General features: G+C 45.5%; 1 protein-coding gene across 1 annotated transcript; it reads left to right on the forward strand.

Annotated features, from left to right (window-relative positions):
* The first annotated feature begins 1,041 nt into the window (after window positions 1-1,041).
* Window positions 1,042-15,906, forward strand: LOC139421652 (ras-related C3 botulinum toxin substrate 3-like). The gene is made up of 6 exons (XM_071172738.1): window positions 1,042-1,276; window positions 7,810-7,881; window positions 8,130-8,247; window positions 14,444-14,506; window positions 15,072-15,231; window positions 15,604-15,906. The coding sequence occupies exons 1-6, from the start codon at window positions 1,242-1,244 to the stop codon at window positions 15,732-15,734; spliced, it is 579 nt and encodes a 192-aa protein (XP_071028839.1). The 5' UTR covers window positions 1,042-1,241; the 3' UTR covers window positions 15,735-15,906.
* The last annotated feature ends 1,428 nt before the right edge of the window (window positions 15,907-17,334 follow it).

Genomic DNA, 17,334 nt, shown 5'->3' on the forward strand with positions numbered 1-17,334 from the left:
CTCACATAGTGTGTCCACTTGGCTTGCACACTCCCTGTCGTAGATTTTAAAAGCATGTGATTGGTATAAGCATTGGCTGGAGGGAGGAGGGAAGTTTCCAGCCAATGCTTATACCAATCACATGCTTTTAAAATCTACGACAGGGAGTCCAGCTAAGTCCATGCAACAACAAAAAAAAGTGTGCAAGTGCACACTTCAGGAGAGGGGAAAAAAAGGGTGGTGATTCGGGATGTGGCCTTCAAGCTCTCATTGACGTTTGACAAGGCCTGTGGGATGCATCCCAAATGGAACCTTGTTCCTTCTATAGTGCACTACTCTAGAGCCCTGGTCAGGAATAGGGTGTCTGTTTAGGGAAGAGGAAGAGGGCTCTGGTCAAACGAAGTGGTCTATGTAGGGAATAGGGTGTCTGTTTAGGGAAGAGGAAGGGGTCTATGTAGGGAATTAGGGTGTCTGTTTAGGGAATAAGAAGGGGTCTATGTAGGGAATAGGGTGTCTGTTTAGGGAAGAGGAAGGGGTCTATGTACGGAATAGGGTGTCTGTTTAGGGAAGAGGAAGGGGTCTATGTAGGGAATAGGGTGTCTGTTTAGGGAAGAGGAAGGGGTCTATGTAGGGAATAGGGTGGCCAGAGGACCATTTTATTATGATGATGATGATGACTGTACAAGGTTTGCTTTACTGTTTGTGCTCAGTTCTAATCCTTTTGGTTGTTTCCTAATGGCAGGTCAAGCAATAAATCAAATACATTCTTACAAAGTGTGTCACCTGTGGTTATTGATGGTTTGTCTGAGGTGTGTCTCGTTCTCTCTGTGTGTGTATGTCCATTCTGAAGTCCTTCATCACCAGAACTCTGCACAATAGTCACTACAGAGGAACCCACTGGACACATGTCATATGTCCCAAATTGCCCCTTAATCCCTATGTGTGCACTACTTTTGACCAGAACCCATTGGGCCTGTAGTGTACTACATAGGGAATAGGGTGTGATTTTGGGAAGAACACATTGTCATTTACGGAGTTCAACTGCTGTCGGGGGAAAAAAAAACAACTTTCCCTTTAAACACGTTCGGTCTTTTCCGGGAGGTTCCGCCGGGATTCGACACTGCCTCCCTCCGCTACTGCAGCCTGGTCGCGAGGAGCTGTACCAATTCACTTATTATTAGCGATATCAGAAACTATAAACAATTTGCCATTTTAAAACCAGGGAATAGTCCGTCGTTGGATATACCACCACCCTCTGCGAAATGCAGGCCATCAAATGCGTCGTGGTGGGCGATGGGTAAGACCTTTTGTGTGTGTGTTTAGGCTGAAAATGTGTCCTTTTTCCGAGTCTGTGAGGGCAATTGTTGCAGTAAGGGCTGGGGCTATAGCGGGTTGAATGGGTCGGCGTTCACTTCTCTACAATCCGCTCTCTCATCAGTGCGTGAGCGTGAAATGAATGTGGAGCAATTATACATTTTTTATTTTGTTAGCCTACTCTGTGATTTCATGTTAGCAATGCATTTATAAGTTCGGGTGTGAAATATTCTGTCTGAAATTGAACTAATGCTATTTGAACGTTTCATTGAAATATAAAAACAATAACTAACTAAAGCTTCTCGGATTAACAACATTTGGAAACCCATATTTGTCGGGGGGGGGGGGGGTTGAGCAGAATTGTGAAATATACATTAATATGTGCATAGTTGCAGAAATGTCGCTGGGAGGGCTTGGCTGAGACTCATTAAATGATGTCATGCTTTCACACCTACACAGCCAGCTCCTACGGAGGCACGGGCTACGGATGGGCATGGACACCTATGCAAAATGCCGTGTTTTATATAGCCTTTCTACCATAGACATCTTTGAAAGACAGGTTTATTTGACTTCTGCAACATTGTGATGCGGTGCGGATGCGGCGTAGATTTTGGGTAGTGTGTGGAGGTAGGGTGCACTGGACTGCATAGCATAGCTAAACAGGGGTGTGGGGGGGGGCCTGTCTAGGATTTTTTTAGGGGATGGGCAACACACACACACACATGCGCAACATTGTACAACTAACCTTGTGGGGACAGGTAATTCAGTCCCATTCAAAGTCATATTTTCCCTAACCCTAAAACTAACCCTAGTCTAGGTCCAAAAGGCTTCTTAACAGCTTCTACCCCCAAGACATAAAACTCCTGACCAGCTAATCAAAGGGCTACCCAGACCCTCTTTAACACTGCTGCTACTCTCTGTTTATTATCTATGTATAGTCACTTTAACTCTACCTACGTGTACATATTACCTCAGCTAACCGTGCCCCCGCTCATTGACTCTGTACCGGTACCCTCTGTATAAAGCCTCCACATTGACTCTGTACCGTAACACCCTGTATATAGCCTCCACATTGACTCTGCACCGTAACCCCCTGTATATAGCCTCCACATTGACTCTGTACCGGTACCCCCTGTATATAACCTCCACATTGACTCTGTACCGGTACCCTCTGTATATAGCCTCCACATTGACCCTGTACCGGTACCCCCTGTATATAGTCTCCACATTGACTCTGTACCGGTACCCCCTGTATATAACCTCCACATTGACTCTGTACCGGTACCCCCTGTATATAGCCTCCACATTGACTCTGTACCGTAATACCCTGTATATAGCCTCCACATTGACTCTGTACCGGTACCCCCTGTATATAGCCTCCACATTGACTCTGTACCGGTACCCCCTGTATATAGCCTCCACATTGACTCTGTACCGGTACCCCCTGTATATAGCCTCCACATTGACTCTGTACTGGTTCCCCCTGTATATAGCCTCCACATTGACTCTGTACCGTAACACCCTGTATATAGCCTCCACATTGACTCTGTACCGTAACACCCTGTATATAGCCAGCACATTGACTCTGTACCATAACACCCTGTATATAGCCTCCACATTGACTCTGTACCGTAACACCCTGTATATAGCCTCCACATTGACTCTGTACCGTAACACCCTGTATATTGCCTCCACATTGACTCTGTACCGGTACCCCCTGTATATAACCTCCACATTGGCTCTGTACCGGTACCCTCTGTATATAGCCTCCACATTGACCCTGTACCGGTACCCCCTGTATATAGTCTCCACATTGACTCTGTACCGGTACCCCCTGTATATAACCTCCACATTGACTCTGTACCGGTACCCCCTGTATATAGCCTCCACATTGACTCTGTACCGTAATACCCTGTATATAGCCTCCACATTGACTCTGTACCGGTACCCCCTGTATATAGCCTCCACATTGACTCTGTACCGGTACCCCCTGTATATAGCCTCCACATTGACTCTGTACCGGTACCCCCTGTATATAGCCTCCACATTGACTCTGTACTGGTTCCCCCTGTATATAGCCTCCACATTGACTCTGTACCGTAACACCCTGTATATAGCCTCCACATTGACTCTGTACCGTAACACCCTGTATATAGCCAGCACATTGACTCTGTACCATAACACCCTGTATATAGCCTCCACATTGACTCTGTACCGTAACACCCTGTATATAGCCTCCACATTGACTCTGTACCGTAACACCCTGTATATTGCCTCCACATTGACTCTGTACCGTAACACCCTGTATATAGCCTCCACATTGACTCTGTACCGTAACACCCTGTATATAGCCTCCACATTGACGCTGTACCGTAACACCCTGTATATAGTCTCCACATTGACTCTGTACCAGTACCCCCTGTATATAGCCTCCACATTGACTCTGTACCGTAACACCCTGTATATAGCCTCCACATTGACCCTGTACCAGTACCCCCTGTATATAGCCTCCACACTGACTCTGTACCGTAACACCCTGTATATAGCCTCCACATTGACTCTGTACCGTAACACCCTGTATATAGCCTCCACATTGACTCTGTACCGTAACACCCTGTATATAGCCTCCACATTGACTCTGTACCGTAACACCCTGTATATAGCCTCCACATTGACTCTGTACCAGTAACACCCTGTATATAGCCTCCACATTGACTCTGCACCGTAACCCCCTGTATATAGCCTCCACATTGACTCTGTACCGGTACCCCCTCTATATAGCCTCCACATTGACCCTGTACCGGTACCCCCTGTATATAGTCTCCACATTGACTCTGTACCGGTACCCCCTGTATATAACCTCCACATTGACTCTGTACCGGTACCCCCTGTATATAGCCTCCACATTGACTCTGTACCATAATACCCTGTATATAGCCTCCACATTGACTCTGTACCGGTACCCCCTGTATATAGCCTCCACATTGACTCTGTACCGGTACCCCCTGTATATAGCCTCCACATTGACTTTGTACCGTAACACCCTGTATATAGCCTCCACATTGACTCTGTACCGTAACACCCGGTATTTAGCCTCCACATTGACTCTGTACCGTAACACCCTGTATATAGCCTCCACATTGACTCTGTACCGTAACACCCTGTATATAGCCTCCACATTGACTCTGCACCGTAACCCCCTGTATATAGCCTCCACATTGACTCTGAACTGGTACCCCCTGTATATAGCCTCCACATTGACTCTGTACCGGTACCCCCTGTATATAGCCTCCACATTGACTCTGTACCGGTACCCCCTGTATATAACCTCCACATTGACTCTGTACCGGTACCCTCTGTATATAGCCTCCACATTGACCCTGTACCGGTACCCCCTGTATATAGTCTCCACATTGACTCTGTACCGGTACCCCCTGTATATAACCTCCACATTGACTCTGTACCGGTACCCCCTGTATATAGCCTCCACATTGACTCTGTACCGTAATACCCTGTATATAGCCTCCACATTGACTCTGTACCGTAACACCCTGTATATAGCCTCCACATTGACTCTGTACCGTAACACCCTGTATATAGCCTCCACATTGACTCTGTACCAGTAACACCCTGTATATAGCCTCCACATTGACTCTGCACCGTAACCCCCTGTATATAGCCTCCACATTGACTCTGTACCGGTACCCCCTCTATATAGCCTCCACATTGACCCTGTACCGGTACCCCCTGTATATAGTCTCCACATTGACTCTGTACCGGTACCCCCTGTATATAGCCTCCACATTGACTCTGTACCATAATACCCTGTATATAGCCTCCACATTGACTCTGTACCGGTACCCCCTGTATATAGCCTCCACATTGACTCTGTACCGGTACCCCCTGTATATAGCCTCCACATTGACTTTGTACCGTAACACCCTGTATATAGCCTCCACATTGACTCTGTACCGTAACACCCTGTATATAGCCTCCACATTGACTCTGTACCATAACACCCTGTATATAGCCTCCACATTGACTCTGTACCGTAACACCCTGTATATAGCCTCCACATTGACTCTGTACCGTAACACCCTGTATATTGCCTCCACATTGACTCTGTACCGTAACACCCTGTATATAGCCTCCACATTGACTCTGTACCGTAACACCCTGTATATAGCCTCCACATTGACGCTGTACCGTAACACCCTGTATATAGTCTCCACATTGACTCTGTACCAGTACCCCCTGTATATAGCCTCCACATTGACTCTGTACCGTAACACCCTGTATATAGCCTCCACATTGACTCTGTACTGGTACCCCCTGTATATAGCCTCCACGTTGACTCTGTACCGGTACCCCCTGTATATAGCCTCCACGTTGACTCTGTACCGTAACACCCTGTATATAGCCTCCACATTGACTCTGTACCGTAACACCCTGTATATAGCCTCCACATTGACTCTGTACCGTAACACCCTGTATATAGCCTCCACATTGACTCTGTACCGTAACACCCTGTATATAGTCTCCACATTGACTCTGTACCGTAACACCCTGTATATAGCCTCCACATTGACTCTGTACCGTAATACCCTGTATATAGTCTCCACATTGACTCTGTACCGTAACACCCTGTATATAGTCTCCACTCTGTACCGTAACACCCTGTATATAGCCTCCACATTGACTCTGTACCGTAACACCCTGTATATAGCCTCCACATTGACTCTGTACCGTAACACCCTGTATATAGCCTCCACATTGACTCTGTACCGTAACACCCTGTATATAGCCTCCACATTGACTCTGTACCGTAACACCCTGTATATAGCCTCCACATTGACTCTGTACCGTAACACCCTGTATATAGCCTCCACATTGACTCTGTACCGTAACACCCTGTATATAGCCTCCACATTGACTCTGTACCGTAACACCCTGTATATAGTCTCACTTCTTATTTTGCTGCTGCTGTTTAATTATTTGTTACTTTTATTTTAAATTTTTTACTTAACACTTATTTTTATTTTCTTAACTTCTTAAAGCATTGTTGGTTAAGGGCTTGTAAAGTAAGCATTTCACTGTAAGGTCTACCTACACCTGTTGTATTCAGCATTTCACTGTAAGGTCTACCTACACCTGTTGTATTCAGCATTTCACTGTAAGGTCTACTACACCTGTTGTATTCAGCATTTCACTGTAAGGTCTACTACACCTGTTGTATTCAGCATTTCATTGTAAGGTCTACTACACCTGTTGTATTCAGCATTTCACTGTAAGGTCTACTACACCTGTTGTATTCAGCATTTCACTGTAAGGTCTACTACACCTGTTGTATTCAGCATTTCACTGTAAGGTCTACTACACCTGTTGTATTCAGCATTTCACTGTAAGGTCTACTACACCTGTTGTATTCAGCATTTCACTGTAAGGTCTACCTACACCTGTTGTATTCAGCATTTCACTGTAAGGTCTACTACACCTGTTGTATTCAGCATTTCACTGTAAGGTCTACTACACCTGTTTTATTCAGCATATTCACTGTAAGGTCTACTACACCTGTTGTATTCAGCATTTCACTGTAAGGTCTACCTACACCTGTTGTATTCGGCGCACGTTACAAATACAATTTGATTTGATTTGAGCTCCTAACCCTCAACCTAATTATAAACCCCCTAGAAACAGCATTTGACCTTGTGGGGACCAACAAAATGTCCCCAGTTGGTCAAAGTTTTGTTTACTGTTCTTGTAAGGACTTCAAGTATAGCTATAAACATGTCCACACACACACACACACACACACACACACACACACACACACACACACACACACACACACACACACACACACACACACACACACACACACACAGGTAATGATGTGGAGTCTTCAGATAGCAGGCCCCCCTCTCTGATATTTCTATTTTTATTTAACTAGGCAAGTCAGTTAAGAACAAATTCTTATTTACAATGACAGCCTACCAGCCCCCTACCCTGCGTGGACGGGGGCTGGGATTAAAATAAAAATATCGGACCAAACACACATCACGACGAGAGACAACACAACAGTCCATAAAGAGAGACCTATAAAGACAACAACATAGCAAGGCAGCTGTGGTCTGCCAATGTGCCCCCCAGCCAAAAGTCTATGTAGGACAGTGTTCACACACACACACACACATACACACACACACACACACACACACACACTGCCAAACAACCATACACAGCCTTTATTTATTGATTTGATTATTACTCTCTCTCTCTCTCTCTCTATCCCTCTCTCTCTCTCTATCTCTCTCTCTCTCTCTCTCTCTCTATCCCTCTCTCTCTCTCTATCTCTCTCTCTCTCTCTCTCTCTCTATCCCTCTCTCTCTATATATATATATTTATATATTTATTTTTCAATTTAAGGGCTTTTATTGTCATGGGAAACATATGTTTACATTGCCAAAGCAAGTGAAATAGATAATAAACAAAAGCAAAATAAACTTTGTCTCTCAGAGCGGTGGGAAAGACATGTCTTCTCATCAGCTATACCACCAATGCCTTCCCTGGAGAATACATCCCCACAGTGTGAGTATCATAGCATGAAGCTGCACTACAATGATTGTGTGTGTGTGTGTGTGTGTGTGCATGCCTGTTTTTGTGTGTGTGCATGCCTGTTTTTGTGTGTGTGCATGCCTGTTTTTGTGTGTGTGTGCGTATGTTTGTGCATGCCTGTGTGTGTGTGTGTGTGTGTGTGTGCGTGCATGCCTGTTTGTGTGTATGTGTGTGTGTGTGTGTGTGTGTGTACTTCTCTGAACAACATCCTGTCCTCTCAGGTTTGACAACTACTCTGCCAATGTGATGGTCGATGGGAAACCAGTGAATCTGGGACTGTGGGATACTGCAGGACAGGAGGACTACGACAGGCTCAGACCACTGTCCTATCCACAGACGGTAACTCACTCACTCACTCACCCCCATCTCTCATTCATTATCACTCATACACATTCCACATCCTCCATCTTGTGTCTTCCTGGTTCTGCTTAACTCATTCTCCACACAGTTTCCTGTTATTCCACTGTTTTCCTCATTATCTCGCCAGTGGCGGCTCCGTCAGAAACACAGCTCCCTGCCTGCCTGGCTGCTGCTTCAGAGAAAATGATTAGGGGGGCTATTTGAGCGGTTCACCCATCCCAGCCAGAGAGGAGAATAGTCATATTCTCACACAAATTATCAAGGAACCTACCAGGTACAACCCTAAATCCGTAACCACGGGCACCCTCATAGATATCATCCTGACCAACTTGCCCTCTAAATACACCTCTACTGTCTTCAACCAGGATCTCAGCGATCACTGCCTCATTGCCTGCGTCCGTAATGGGTCCACGATCAAACAACCACCCCTAATCACTGTCAAACGCTCCCTAAAACACTTCAGCGAGCAGGCCTTTCTAATCGACCTGGCCCAGGTATCCTGGAAGGATATTGACCTCATCCCGTCAGTAGAGGATGCCTGTTTGCTCTTTAAAAGTGCTTTCCTCACCATCTTAAATAAGCATGCCCCGTTCAGAAAATGTAGAACTAAGAACAGATATAGCCCTTGGTTCACCCTAGACTTGACTGCCCTCGACCAGCACAAAAACATCCTGTGGCGTTTTGCATTAGCATCGAATAGCCCCGTGATATGCAACTTTTCAGGGAAGTCAGGAACCAATATGCACAGTCAGTTAGGAAAGCAAAGGCTAGCTTTTTCAAACATACATTTGCATCCTGTAGCACTAATTCCAAAAAGTTTTGAGACACTGTAAAATCCATGGAGAATAAGAGCACCTCCTCCCAGCTGCCCACTGCACTGAGGCTAGGAAACACTGTCACCACCGATAAATCTACGATAATCGATCATTTCAATAAGCACTTTTCTACGGCTGGCCATGCTTTCCACCTGGCTACCCCTACCCCGGCCAACAGCTCTGCACTCTCGGCAGAAACTTGCCCAAGTCCCCTCCGCGTCTCCTTCACCCAAATCCAGACAGCTGATGTTCTGAAAGAGCTGCAAAATCTGGATCCCTACAAATCAGCCGGGCTAGACAATCTGGACCCTCTCTTTTTAAAATTATCCACCGAAATTGTTGCAATCCCTATTACTAGCCTGTTCAACCTCTCTTTCGTATCGTCTGAGATCCCCAAAGATTGGAAAGCTGCCGCGGCCATCCTCCTCTTCAAATGGGGGGACACTCTTGACCCAAACTGCTACAGACCTATATCCATCCTACCCTGCCTTTCTAAAATCTTCGAAAGCCAAGTTAACAAACAGATCCCCGACCATTTTGAATCCCACCGTACCTTCTCCGCTATGCAATCTGGTTTCAGAGCTGGTCATGGGTGCACCTCAGCCACGCTCCAGGTCCTAAACGATATCATAACCACCATCGATAAAAGACAGTACTGTGCAGCCGTCTTCATCGACCTGGCCAAGGCTTTCGACTGTCAATCACCGCATTCTTATTGGTAGACTCAATAGCCTTGATTTCTCAAATGACTGCCTCGCCTGGTTCACCAAATACTTCTCAGACAGAGTTCAGTGTGTCAAATCGGAGGGCCTGTTGTCCGGACCTCTGGCAGTCTCTATGGGGGTGCCACAGGGTTCAATTATTGGGCCGACTCTTTTCTCTGTATACATAAATTATGTCGCTCTTGCTGCTGGTGACTCTCTAATCCACCTCTACGCAGGCGACACCATTCTGCCAACATCTGGCCCTTCTTTGGACACTGTGTTAACAAACCTCCAAACGAGCTTAAATGCCATACAACTCTCCTTCCGTGGCCTCCAACTGCTTTTAAATGCTAGGAAAACTAAATGCATGCTCTTCAACCGATCGCTGCCTGCACCTGCCCGCCCGACTAGCATCATCATCATCACTACTCTGGACTGTTCTGACTTGTGGACAATGTGTGGACAACTACAAATACCTAGGTGTTTGGTTAGACTGTAAACTCTCGTTCCAGACTCACATTAAGCATCTCCAATCCAAAATTAAATCTAGAATTGGCTTCGTATTTCACAACAAAGCCTCCTTCACTTATGCTGCCAAACATGCCCTCGTAAAACTGACTATCCCACCGATCCTTAACTTCGGCGATGTCATTTACAAAATAGCCTCCAACACTCTACTCATCAAATTGGCTGTAGCCTATCACAGTGCCATCCGTTTTGTCACCAAAGCCCCATATACTACCCACCACTGTGACCTATATGCTCTCGTTGGCTAGCCCTCGCTACATATTCGTCGCCAAACCCACAGGTTCCAGGTCATCTATAAGTCTTTGCTAGGTAAAGCCCCGCCATATCCCAGCTCACTGGTCACCATAACAACTCCCACCCGTAGCACACACTCCAGAAGGTATATTTCACTGGTCATCCCCAAAGCCAACACTTCCTCTGGCCGCCTTTCCTTCCAGCTCTCTGCTGCCAATGACTGGAACGAATTGCAAAAATCACTGAAGCTGGAGATTTACAGTGCCTTGCGAAAGTATTCGGCCCCCTTGAACTTTGCGACCTTTTGCCACATTTCAGGCTTCAAACATAAAGATATAAAACTGTATTTTTTGTGAAGAATCAACAACAAGTGGGACACAATCATGAAGTGGAACGACAATTATTGGATATTTCAAACTTTTTTAACAAATCACAAACTGAAAAATTGGGCGTGCAAAATTATTCAGCCCCCTTAAGTTAATACTTTGTAGCGCCACCTTTTGCTGCGATTACAGCTGTAAGTCGCTTGGGGTATGTCTCTATCAGTTTTGCACATCGAGAGACTGACATTTTTTCCCATTCCTCCTTGCAAAACAGCTCGAGCTCAGTGAGGTTGGATGGAGAGCATTTGTGAACAGCAGTTTTCAGTTCTTTCCACAGATTCTCGATTGGATTCAGGTCTGGACTTTGACTTGGCCATTCTAACACCTGGATATGTTTATTTTTGAACCATTCCATTGTAGATTTTGCTTAATGTTTTGGATCATTGTCTTGTTGGAAGACAAATCTCCGTCCCAGTCTCAGGTCTTTTTGCAGTCTCCATCAGGTTTTCTTCCAGAATGGTCCTGTATTTGGCTCCATCCATCTTCCCATCAATTTTAACCATCTTCCCTGTCCCTGCTGAAGAAAAGCAGGCCCAAACCATGATGCTGCCACCACCATGTTTGACAGTGGGGATGGTGTGTTCAGCTGTGTTGCTTTTACGCCAAACATAACGTTTTGCATTGTTGCCAAAAAGTTCAATTTTGGTTTCTTCCACATGTTTGGTGTGTCTCCCAGGTGGCTTGTGGCAAACTTTAAACAACACTTTTTATGGATATCTTTAAGAAATGGCTTTCTTCTTGCCACTCTTCCATAAAGGCCAGATTTGTGCAATATACGACTGATTGTTGTCCTATGGACAGAGTCTCCCACCTCAGCTGTAGATCTCTGCAGTTCATCCAGAGTGATCATGGGCCTCTTGGCTGCATCTCTGATCAGTCTTCTCCTTGTATGAGCTGAAAGTTTAGAGGGACGGCCAGGTCTTGGTAGATTTGCAGTGGTCTGATACTCCTTCCATTTCAATATTATCGCTTGCACAGTGCTCCTTGGGATGTTTAAAGCTTGGGAAATCTTTTTGTATCCAAATCCGGCTTTAAACTTCTTCACAACAGTATCTCGGACCTGCCTGGTGTGTTCCTTGTTCTTCATGATGCTCTCTGCGCTTTTAACGGACCTCTGAGACTATCACAGTGCAGGTGCATTTATACGGAGACTTGATTACACACAGGTGGATTGTATTTATCATCATTAGTCATTTAGGTCAACATTGGATCATTCAGAGATCCTCACTGAACTTCTGGAGAGAGTTTGCTGCACTAAAAGTAAAGGGGCTGAATAATTTTGCACGCCAAATTTTTCAGTTTTTGATTTGTTAAAAAAGTTTGAAATATCCAATAAATGTCGTTCCACTTCATGATTGTGTCCCACTTGTTGTTGATTCTTCACAAAAAATACAGTTTTATATCTTTATGTTTGAAGCCTGAAATGTGGCAAAAGGTCGCAAAGTTCAAGGGGGCCGAATACTTTCGCAAGGCACTGTATATCTCCCTCTCTAACTTTAAGCATCAGCTGTCAGAGCAGCTTACCGATCACTGTACCTGTACACAGCCCATCTGTAAACAACACACCCAACTACCTCATCCCCATATTGTTATTATTATTATTTTGTTGTTGCTCTTTTTCACCCCAGTATCTCTACTTGCACATCATCATCTGCACATCTATCACTCCAGAGTTAATGCTAAATTGTAATTATTTTGCCTCTATGGCCTATTTATTGCCTTTACCTCCCTAATCTTACTACATTTGCACACACTGTACATAGATTTTCCTATTGTGTTATTGACTGTACGTTTGTTTATTCCATGTGTAACTCTGTGCTGTTGTTTTTGTCGCACTGCTTTGCTTTATCTTGGCCAGGTAACACATCATGTCTGCCTCATTAACACATCCTGTCTGCCTCATTAATACATCCTGTCTGCCTCATTAACCTCATCCTGTCTGCCTCATTAACACATCCTGTCTGCCCCATTAATACATTCTGTCTGCCTCATTAATACATCCTGTCTGCCTCATTAATATATCCTGTCTGCCTCATTAATACAGCCTGTCTGCCTCATTAACACATCCTGTCTGCCTCATTAACACATCATGTCTGCCTCATTAATACATCCTGTCTGCCTCATTAACACATCCTGTCTGCCTCATTAACCTCATCCTGTCTGCCTCATTAACACATCCTGTCTGCCTCATTAATACATCCTGTCTGCCTCATTAATACATCATGTCTGCCTCATTAATACATCCTGTCTGTCTCATTAATACATCCTGTCTGCCTCATTCACACATCCTGTCTGCCTCATTAACACATCCTGTCTGCCTCATTAATACATCCTGTCTGCCTCATTAACACATCCTGTCTGCCTCATTAATACACCCTGTCTGCCTCATTAACACATCCTGTCTGCCTCATTAATACATCCTGTCTGCCTCATTAACACATCCTGTCTGCCTCATTAACACATCCTGTCTGCCTCATTAATACATCCAGTCTGCCACATCCTGTCTGCCTCCCTGTCCAGAGGAACCCCTGCACACACACACACACACACACACACACACACACACACACACACACACACACACACACACACACACACACACACACACACTGCTGTTGCATTGCGAGGCCCCAGCTCCAGACTCCTCTAGCTCCTCTGTAAGGCTCCCTCCCGTACCTGCTCTGAATACCAACACATCCTGTAGTCTCTCCAGCTGCTGTCCTATTCTATACAGAACCTAGAGAGTCACTGAGTCACAGAGTCCAACTCACCCTGTAGTCTCTTTCTATACAGAACCTAGAGAGTCACTGAGTCAGAGTCCAACTCACCCTGTAGTCTCTTTCTATACAGAACCTAGAGAGTCACTGAGTCAGAGTCCAACTCACCCTGTAGTCTCTTTCTATACAGAACCTAGAGAGTCACTGAGTCAGAGTCCAACTCACCCTGTAGTCTCTTTCTATACAGAACCTAGAGAGTCACTGAGTCAGAGTCCAACTCACCCTGTAGTCTCTTTCTATACAGAACCTAGAGTCACTGAGTCAGAGTCCAACTCACCCTGTAGTCTCTTTCTATACAGAACCTAGAGAGTCACTGAGTCACAGAGTCCAACGCACCTTGTAGTCTCTTTCTATACAGAACCTAGAGAGTCACTGAGTCACAGAGTCCAACGCACCCTGTAGTCTCTTTCTATACAGAACCTAGAGAGTCACTGAGTCAGAGTCCAACTCACCCTGTAGTCTCTTTCTATACAGAACCTAGAGTCACTGAGTCACAGAGTCCAACTCACCCTGTAGTCTCTTTCTATACAGAACCTAGAGAGTCACAGAGTCCAACTCACCCTGTAGTCTCTTTCTATACAGAACCTAGAGAGTCACTGAGTCAGAGTCCAACTCACCCTGTAGTCTCTTTCTATACAGAACCTAGAGAGCCACTCATTGTTTTTCCATGCAGTGTTTCTTGTTAGTCAGCCTGTTTAATATACTGTCTGTTTTCTGTGTATTGTCCGAAACAGGACGTGTTCCTGACATGCTTCTCTCTGGTGAGCCCTGCCTCCTTTGAGAACGTCAGAGCTAAGGTGAGTGTCTCTATCGCCCTGCTAAATAACAGTAATGGTAATATCCCTAATATGGTCAGCTCCACATTGTACAGTGTTACATTGTGTTTATTCATGTTGCTGTTGGGGCTGTTGGCCCAACTCCGCAACCTCCTTTATGTAGGTCGACCTTTTAAGACCTTATAACCCTTTGACCTTCATGATCTTAACAGTGGCACTTCCGGGTACCACTGTTCAAGGTCACATAGAGGTCAAGGGTTAATTTTTATTACATTTAAAAAAAATGGAACTAGGCAAGTCAGTTAAGAACAAATTCTTATTTACAATGATGGTCTAAGGCACTGCATCTCAGTGGTAGAGGCGTCACGACAGACAACCTGGTTCGAATCCAGGCTGTATCACAACTGGCTGTGATTGGGAGTCCCATAGGGCAGCGTACAATTGGCCCAGCGTCGTCTGGGTTTGGCCGGGGTAGGCCGTCATTGTAAATAAGAATTTGTTCTTAACTGACTTGACTAGTTAAATAAAGGTTCAAATTAAATGAAAGTGAACCTTTGACCTTTGACCTCAATGTGACCTTGAACAGTGGTACCCGGAAGTGCGTCACCACTGCCCCAACACCCCCATCATCCTGGTGGGCACGAAGCTGGACCTGAGGGACGACAAGGACACTATTGAGAGGCTGAGGGACAAGAAGTTGTCCCCAATCACCTACCCTCAGGGCCTGGCCATGGCACGGGAGATAGGTGGGTGTCTGTGGAGGGTGGCGTTTTAGAAGTTGTCCCCAATCACCTACCCTCAGGGCCTGGCCATGGCACGGGAGATAGGTGGGTGTCTGTGGAGGGTGGCGTTTTAGAAGTTGTCCCCAATCACCTACCCTCAAGGCCTGGCCATGGCACGGGAGATAGGTGGGTGTCTGTGGAGGGTGGTGTTTTAGTTTGAGAACGAGAGCGAGGATGTGGTGTGTCTGAATGTGTTTCTGACAGCTTCTTTGAGCTCCAGTGTTCACCTGTGTGTGAACTCACCTATTTTTGCGTCCCAAGTTTCTGACTGACCAATTGGATGTGTGTGTCTGTCCTCATCCTCTTCTCTGATTGGCTGTCTCCTGTCCCCTACAGGTGCGGTGAAGTACCTGGAGTGCTCAGCCCTGACCCAGAGGGGGCTGAAGACGGTTTTCGACGAGGCCATCCGGGCCGTCCTGTGCCCGCCACCAATCAAAAAGAGGCGCAAGAAGTGCACCCTCTTCTGAGAGGGGTGGAGGAGGAGGGGGTCTGCAAGAAATTAAAACTGAATCTACTGCTAATCTGTCAGTGTCTCAAATACTACCCTAGTCCCCCTTTAACACTGGCCAAAAGTAGTGCACTATGTAGGGAATAGGGTTGTTATTTGTAAGGGAGTAGTAGTGCACTATGTAGGGAACAGGGTTGTTGTTTGTAAGAGAGCGGTAGTGCACTATGTAGGGAATAGGGTTGTTATTTGTAAGAGAGCAGTAGTGCACTATGTAGGGAATAGGGTTGTTGTTTGTAAAGGAGTAGTAGTGCACTATGTAGGGAATAGGGTTGTTGTTTGTAAGAGAGTAGTAGTGCACTATGTAGGGAATAGGGTTGTTGTTTGTAAGAGAGCAGTAGTGCACTATGTAGGGAATAGGGTTGTTGTTTGTAAAGGAGTAGTAGTGCACTATGTAGGGAATAGGGTTGTTGTTTGTAAGAGAGTAGTAGTGCACTATGTAGGGAATAGGGTTGTTGTTTGTAAGAGAGTAGTAGTGCACTATGTAGGGAATAGGGTTGTTGTTTGTAAGAGAGTAGTAGTGCACTATGTAGGGAATAGGGTTGTTATTTGTAAAGGAGTAGTAGTGCACTATGTAGGGAATAGGGTTGTTGTTTGTAAGAGAGTAGTAGTGCACTATGTAGGGAATAGGGTTGTTGTTTGTAAGAGAGCAGTAGTGCACTATGTAGGGAATAGGGTTGTTGTTTGTAAGAGAGTAGTAGTGCACTATGTAGGGAATAGGGTTGTTGTTTGTAAGAGAGTAGTAGTGCACTATGTAGGGAATAGGGTTGTTATTTGTAAAGGAGTAGTAGTGCACTATGTAGGGAATAGGGTTGGTGTTTGTAAGGGAGTAGTAGTGCACTATGTAGGGAATAGGGTTGTTGTTTGTAAGGGAGTAGTAGTGCACTATGTAGGGAATAGGGTTGTTGTTTGTAAAGGAGCAGTAGTGCACTATGTAGGGAATAGGGTTGTTGTTTGTAAAGGAGCAGTAGTGCACTATGTAGGGAATAGGCAACGCTTCACAGATATAGGTTGAACTTGAAATGTGTGTCCCAAATTGCACCTGATTCCTTAAATAGTGCACTACTTTTGACCAGGGCCCACATAGGGAATAGGGTGCACTACTTTTGACCAGGGCCCACATAGGGAATAGGGTGCACTACTTTTGACCAGGGCCCACATAGGGAATAGGGTGCCATTTGGGAAACAGACTAAGGCACAATTAATTGAACTCCTCTTTAGGACTTTTTTGTGACCGATGCCTTAAATCAATTGGGTAAATTGAACGGGTCAGTGTCTCAGAGAGAGAGGCCATTGAACAGGTCAGTGTCTCAGAGAGAGAGGCCATTCTGGGTAAATGGAACGGGTCAGTGTCTCAGAGAGAGAGGCCATTGAACAGGTCAGTGTCTCAGAGAGAGAGGCCATTCTGGGTAAATGGAATGGGTCAGTGTCCCAGAGAGAGAGGAAATTCTGGGTAAATGGAACGGGTCAGTGTCTCAGAGAGAGAGGCCATTCTGGGTAAATGGAACAGGTCAGTGTCTCAGAGAGAGAGGCCATTGAACAAGTCAGTGTCTCAGAGAGAG

The sequence above is a fragment of the Oncorhynchus clarkii genome, chromosome 12, assembly GCF_045791955.1.
Source record: "Oncorhynchus clarkii lewisi isolate Uvic-CL-2024 chromosome 12, UVic_Ocla_1.0, whole genome shotgun sequence".
Classification (NCBI taxonomy): domain Eukaryota; kingdom Metazoa; phylum Chordata; class Actinopteri; order Salmoniformes; family Salmonidae; genus Oncorhynchus; species Oncorhynchus clarkii.